This window comes from Zea mays, chromosome 8 (genome assembly GCF_902167145.1).
Source record: "Zea mays cultivar B73 chromosome 8, Zm-B73-REFERENCE-NAM-5.0, whole genome shotgun sequence".
NCBI classification, from domain to species: Eukaryota; Viridiplantae; Streptophyta; class Magnoliopsida; order Poales; family Poaceae; genus Zea; species Zea mays.
In genome coordinates this window covers 4,606,620-4,613,955 of record NC_050103.1, presented here as the reverse complement: position 1 = coordinate 4,613,955, position 7,336 = coordinate 4,606,620, and the positions used below count along the sequence as shown (strand labels likewise).

Below are 7,336 nucleotides of genomic sequence, written 5' to 3'. Positions count from 1 at the left end.
CTTGTAACCCCTACTGCGAGCGGCACCTCTGGTGCAGGATAATACAAGGCTTATCCCACATCTTGTGTTCCATCCCGCGCCAACCCATCTCGGCAGGGACACGCAACGACAATTCACTCGTCGGTCCAGGGACCCCCCGGGGTCGAAACGCCGATAAATACAACACTCAGTGGAGTAGGGTATTACGCTCCGGCGGCCCGAACCACTCTAAACCCTTGCGTGTTCTTGTGTTCATCCCCTCGATCTCTAACAAGCAAAACACTTAAGCCCCCTCCACATCTTTGGGCTTAGGGCGGGTGCACTCCGCCACCCGGCCGGAGAATTTCCTCTCTGACACCCACATAACCAACGAGGGAAGAATTTACCCTACATCTGTACCCATGGAAATAAAATCTTCCCATGCCCTAACTTTAAGGGCTAGTTTGGCAACTCGATTTTCCTAAGAGATTTCTATCTATCCAAGGGAAAATGAATTAATTTCTCTTGAGAATACAGATATCTCTTGGAAAAATGGGATTTCCAAACTACGCTAATAGAGAAATTCCCATATTGCTCCGTTTGATGTCGATATTGGGGAGGATGGAATTGAATGGGTTGAATATCAAATCAGTTATGATATTGAAATGAGATGTAATTCCAATTCTATTGTTTGGATGTCATTGAATTGAAGTTTGGATTTGTACGGTCTAAGTCCGCGCAATATCGAGGAGTCAGGCTTTGTATTGAGAGAGGAAGTTTCTAGTTAAAGTCCAATTCTAAAGAATTGGACCTCTGATTCCAAATCTCAATTAAACGTGCAACCAAATAACAGAATTTAAGAAAACTGATTCTAATTCCCAATTTTGTGCTCCAATATCTACGTCCAAACGTGATATATAAGTCGGGTCCATTAACATCGAGTCCGGAGTTGATATGTTCGAAATATGGACAGCCCAATAGGAAAGTGGCCTGCATTTCTGAATCGACGGGCCAGGACGATGGATTTAAAGCGGTCCGTTTTTCCAGCCCAGTAGATCTCGCAGTCATGTATCGGACGGCTGCGGCCTCAATTGCTGATCGGATCGCGGCCGCTGGAAATCTGCGTGACTGCGTCTATACTGCGCAGGCACGAGCGTTTGTGTTGCGGCGAGGTTTTCGTGCGGCCGCTGCGGTGACAAGCAGGTCCTCCCTCAAGCTCGCGGCGGATCAGCGACCGATCGACCCGTCTTCCTCGGTTCCTCATCCATCCCGGGCATCCGGATTCCGGTGAGCGGAGGAAGGCGCCATGAAAGCTGCGGAGGACGCCACGCGCTGCCCTCAGATCCCCCGGCGTTGCCACCACTGTGCCGGGCCACTCTCCAAGGACATGGTGAATCCACGCCCCCAGATCGCCTCCTCCCTCTTGCCCATGATCCTGTTGCTACCCGACGGGTCTCGCTGCCTCTGCGGCAACCCATTTGTTTGTTTCGTCTACCCGCTGCTGCCGCTGCTAGCGGTTGATCGCGCTGGCGTTTTTTTTTGGGTTGGCTACTTAACTTAGTTGTGGCCCGACTCAGTTCCAGTTCTGCGACTAGTTGCTGCTTCGATCCGCGCATATGTTCGTGCGCGTTGTTTGCACAAATTGAAATTGGTAGCTCGGCAGGGGATTTATTATGGAGTTGGAGGAAGAAATTATTGGCTAATGCTTTGTTGTTGTTACACTTGACCTGCTTTTGGTGCATCTAGTGGTTGATTCTCTACATCTGAATATCCAACCTGAGGATAGTGCCTGTAGTGTCCTGTTTTCTCATCTATATATAAAAAATCGACATACTTTGATTCTGGCGGTGCGAGTTTTTTGTGCTCAGATGCGCCTATGCTGTGAATGAGAGTAGTCATTTTGTGCAAATTGTCATTCACAGCTCAGCAGAGATCCGTTTCCAAACAACTGGAAGAAATATTGAATTTCCCAAAGTAACTGACACAGCTCAGCTGATCCTTGATTTTGTTATTCCTTGAAGGAAACGAGCAGCTGGACAGTACCTCCGTTGGTTCGAGATAGCTTCTCCATGGTATGTTCCCTCTCCTGCTTCGCTGATGTTCTGTAAGATATTAGGACTTTGATGTGGTTGTTACTTGTTAGTATTAAATACACGTATGTTTCTATCTTGTGGCAGATTGGTTCGGCTCTTGGGGGTATAGCAGGAGCGTTTTATGGTTTCAACCATGGTATGTTCTCTTGTGCAACCTGTGACAAATTGAGTTGTTTGAGCACTAGTCGATGTGTGCCTGCCAGACGATTAGATTGTCTTGTAACTAAATTAGTATGGGATTCACTTGCTGCAGCTCATTACGTCTATGTGATTGTGATTTGTGAGTGATGTTACTAGTTGACTTAGTAATACTTGCCATCTATACTAGTAGTTGACTTAGGGCCTGTTTGTTTCGGCTTCTGGCCACCAAAAGTTGCTGCGGACTGCCAAACGCTCAGCTTTTCAGCCAGCTTCTATAAAATTCGTTGGGGCAAAAACCATCCAAAATCCACATAAACACATAATCAGTTGAGTCGTTGTAATAGTAGGAATCCGTCACTTTCTAGATCCTGAGTCCTATGAACAACTTTATCTTCGTCCACACGTAATCGTAATGATACTCAGATTCTCCCCACAGCCAGATTCTCCCCACAGCCAGATTTTCAGAAAAGTTGGTCAGAAAAAAGCTAAACCAAACAGGCCCTTAGTAATACTTGCCATCCATACTTGTACTGAATCTCACTAGCATACGATTTAGGGGAAACCTTGAGGCATGGTTATGTTCTTCTTTTGTGCTAAAAAACTTTCTTTATGCTGTGCTCGTTTTTGGATTATCTTTACATGTGTAAACAGTACATTGTAAATAGCAGAATATTTATTTCTCTACGTACCTGACATGTCAGAAATCATCTTATTGGTTCACATTATATTATCTTGCTTTATTTACATTGAGTTGTTTTTTATTTTGTATATTTTTTTGATAAATGGGCATAGGATGAAATTGTTTATTTAAACCATTTTTTGTTTTTCATAAGTTCTGGCCAGTTAATGTTGCTGTGCAATGGTAGTTATTTTTTCTATAAGATCTGATTCTTGGGTTTCTAATGCAGTTATGCCTGTTGTTCGACGTCACATTAAGGGCCCAATGTGGATGCATTTTTTTGTTGGTGTAAGTTATACTTTTAGTTTTATAATCCATACATTAGCAGTTTCTTGTGGACCTGTTCAGCATGGACCATTTTGAGGATTTTTCTTATTGAGAACATCATGGCCATCACCGTGACAATCTTCAGTTGTAACATTCATTCTTCAGCTGATATTAAGACCTAATTCGTTCTAATGTTCTAGGCAGTAAGCACACCATTTGTAACTTTATTTCTGCACAGTGCTGAATATCCAATCAGACCCTCTGTTCTATTTAACCATTCCATAAATTCAGATAATGTTTATGAATATGTGCCATGCTGCACTAAGTCATGAGGGAAGAATTATGAGCACTGTCTTTTATCTCGTCAAGAACAAAAAAAAGTTGATCACATGATGATCTGGTGCAAAGTATTAATCTGGTTCTCCTATTTGTTTTTTACTTATATGCAGGCACCACCAGTTATTGTGTTCTCTTCTGCATGTGCTGGATTAGCAGGTTAGTTAGTCTTCTATGTGTACTACTTTGTTTAGCTATTTTGTGTGCTTTTGCTGTCCAAAAATATATATATTTTTATTATCATGGCAATGCTCGATACATTTTTTTTGATCCATAGAGATTTTTATGTTCTGGATAAGTTCCATCTATTGGCTCCATTTGATGGTAATTGGTAATATTGTTCACTACTGATAAATTGCTCATGTAATTTTTAATATACCACAGAAAATTCATTCGTATTTGCTTTTGGCAATGTTCCTGTTGCCATCCTTGACAAATTACCTTGTTGAAAATCGAATTTACCCTTTCTATTTCTATTCATGATGTCCCCGGCCGAAGGTTAGATGAACTTAATTGGATATAAAACATTCAAAAGTTGAACAGGATCAGAAGGGAACCTCAGCAGTTTAATTTTTTCTTTCAAAAGGGTTGTCTTGATTCTCCTGCATTGGGCTTTGATATCTAGATTTTTCGATGTGGGACTTATTTCCAAGGCAGATGATCTTTTCAATATTGTTGAACATTAGTGTTAAACTATACAAAAGCCGTTCTTTTACTGGTTATTGTGGGCATGGACTCAGTTCAATTATATGTACATGCATGGTTCACCTCGGCTCTCCTAAAAGTTCAATCATATCTACATGCATGATGTTAAATTACTCTACAAAGTGTGGGGGACTGCGAGTTTGCAATTTGCTAATGCTTAATCCATAATAAGGCACGATAGCAACGGTAAGAGAGTCAGGAAAAAGCCGAAGCTGACATAGGAAGAAACAGCAAAAGTAGACTTGATGTGATGGAATATAAACAAAGATTTAGCCTTGAATAGGAGTAGAAAATAGTTCTCCATGTGCATGAACCTTGACTTGTGGTTTATGTTGGGTTTTAATTCTTAGCCTACCCAACTTGCTTTGGACTAAAAGTCTCTATTGTTGTTGTTAATTTTTAATTCATAATAAGCAGCATTGGCACCGGTTTAGGATTTAAAAGCTTCAGCATGTCCATGAGACCAGACTACTGTAACAGAAGTTTTTGCACATCCTCGATCGTAAACTGCCCCCCTCTTTTCCTGCTGAATTATATGAATCCTGAACACATAATGACATAACTGGCACGTAGTTGTGTTCGTTACTTGATGTGGGGCCGTTGGTAAAGCATGTCACAATCAGAAATTGCGTACTATTTGATGTTTCTCATGGCTAGCATACACCATTTATTTTATTAATAGAAGGGAATACAAATGCATGGTAGGCATTTGTTGATCTCACCTCACGTTTCTTCTGTTTAATGACTATTCCATGAAATCATTTTCAACACATTCACTGCTATCACTGAAACTATTTTTACTGATCTGCAGGTGGTACAATACCAGCCACCGCACAGCTGGTTTCATCATCCTGTCATGCCGTGTCATCGCACTCCTTTGCCCGCTCTTCGCGTGTACCAACACATGCACCCTCCTTCGCCCCCGCTGCATCTCATGACGACATGCGCAAGACAAGAAGCTCCTCACCGTTGTAAGTTATCGGGTACAACAGTTCCTCTACATAACTCCGCCTGCCTTGAGAAACTACCCTATTATTTAACTATGCAAGACTCATCCCATCCTACTCTATCAAACACGAATGTTTTATCGCTCCTTGCCCTGTTTAATCAGGGATGCCACTGTACATGGTAAATTTCTCTCTCTCGTGGACAGATGCTACACGTGCCCTGTTTATAAATTTTGGATATATCTTGATGTATAGCTAGCATTGGGCAATGTTTCGTGGTTCAATAAAACTTCGTGACGTGACCAGTGTTACACTGAGCTGATGTTCTTTTGAGACATTCCAGCCCTCGAAGATATTGTTTTGCTCGATGGCATTGTGACTGCATTCAGTATTTACATGAAAAATGCCAGCTATTTGTTATTGGTTGATAACTGTGATCTCATCGCCTTCGTTAGATTTCCAGTGGTGAGATGTCAGAGGGTTGTTTTGTTTCAAAAAGACAACTTCAATGTTATTTGTCTTTTGAGATTTGAGATATGCTTTTGATGTGAAGGCCTCAGTTTTCTACAGTTTGGCAGAATTCGAATTGTTTTCAGATCAAATCGGTGCGCGATCGAAGTTGGCAGCCAGCAATATCTTTTTTCTAACTGGTCCTGGCGTCCTGCGGCGTATCAGTAACCTCATATATCCAATTTTATGCCAGATCAGGTCTCCCCTCTTTCCCTCCCTCTCGATGCCCTGTGGCCAGGTGTGGGTGTGGCGCTGAACCTTATGCATGTTACATGTTAGGGTTTGTTCGTTTTAGTGCCAATCCATATGGATTGGATGAGATTATGGGCGGGATAGGTTTAAATCTATAGCAATTCAAAATGCTTCTTAAAATTTCTAAATTCCTTCCAATCCATGTGGGATAGAAAGGGTACATTTGAACCATCGCCATTGTGACTGCATTCAGACCCAAGTGACAAGAGTGGAAAATATCTTGTCATTTCATTGATCTCATGGTACATATCTATACAATGTGTCCCTCCGGTGTGAAAGGGTGTGACCCCTTTGATAGGCAACTGCCAATGGTGGTTATAGTGTTGATCACCGATAACCGATTTTCAACACTCTACCTTGATCAACTCTATCAACAAGATCAATGTATTGATTAATTCCTCCAAAAACCTCGTGAGAAAAAGTGAGGAATACATAATTGGATATGCCACTAACACTCCTTCAAACCCAGTGGAGAAATAAGAATAAAATGGTATGGCATATTGTGTCATTGCTCGATCGCAAACTCATGAGTTTACGGAGGAATGTATGTCTTTGATATCTTGTCAACAACCCCTTTCAGGGGATAAGATATGACATGATATGTCTTGGATATCTTCCTTAAAAACCATGATGGGGAAAATATAACATATGCCATATTCTTATATTGATATTGCCTCATTAAAAACTTTATATAAGGAACCTTGAAAGGAAAACTCATAAAAGTAAAAAGAAGTACAATATGATGCATGAATAAGTTATTGTTCGTTAGGAGACTCCATGAATCTTGCAAATTTTGAAGTCATTGCATACCAATTATACAAATACTTTTAAAGTGTCAAAGTTGGTAAAGACTTTGTGAATAAACTTGCAAAACATTTGCATGTTTAATTTACAATTTGGTTATTCCTCAAATGTAGTGCAATGCATGAGGATGAACCACTTTGTGGACTCACATAACCTGCTCGCATCCAAGCAATACAAGCATCATTATCTTAATAGATAATGACTAGTGATTCGATGACATCACATTTGATCACTCATGAAATAATACATGAACATACTAGATTTTAGAATGATTTGTGGGAATAATCATTAGAATCTATGATGACTCTTATGAAAACTCTATCACGAAGATATCAGTCTATGATCTGGCATGTGTAAGGTGATTTATTGGCTAGTACCTTCATATCCCACTATGATCAAATCTTAACTTATCTAATGACAAGTCAATATCCTTTTAGCACCATATAGATATCCATTGATATCCTTCTCCTAACAAATATCAATGTTGGAGATGCGCATTCCATGCTAGCAAATATCCGCAAATGCAATATGAGGCCTGTTGCGATTTGCAAGATACATATGCGCTTTGGTGGCACAAATGTTTAATTCTAGGGTTATAATGGATATTGATCCATTTTAGGAATTAAATGATGAGTGTTGATGGA

At 40.7% G+C, this 7,336-nt stretch overlaps 1 protein-coding gene across 1 annotated transcript; it reads left to right on the top strand.

The window, feature by feature from the left end:
• The first annotated feature begins 1,046 nt into the window (after positions 1-1,046).
• On the top strand, positions 1,047-5,554 carry LOC103634676 (Gb protein). Its single transcript, XM_008657272.4, has 6 exons — positions 1,047-1,348; positions 1,980-2,030; positions 2,136-2,187; positions 3,101-3,159; positions 3,588-3,633; positions 4,991-5,554. Exons 1-6 carry the CDS (start codon positions 1,265-1,267, stop codon positions 5,152-5,154), a joined length of 456 nt encoding a protein of 151 aa, XP_008655494.1. The 5' UTR covers positions 1,047-1,264; the 3' UTR covers positions 5,155-5,554.
• Positions 5,555-7,336: the final 1,782 nt, after the last annotated feature.

Coding starts and splice junctions, on each gene's coding strand:
- LOC103634676 (XM_008657272.4), top strand. CDS start 1,265: ATGAAAGCTGCGGAGGACGCCACGCGCTGCCCTCAGATCCCCCGGCGT. Junction 2,031..2,135: donor TTCGAGATAGCTTCTCCATG/GTATGTTCCCTC, acceptor ATCTTGTGGCAG/ATTGGTTCGGCTCTTGGGGG. Junction 2,188..3,100: donor GTTTTATGGTTTCAACCATG/GTATGTTCTCTT, acceptor TTTCTAATGCAG/TTATGCCTGTTGTTCGACGT.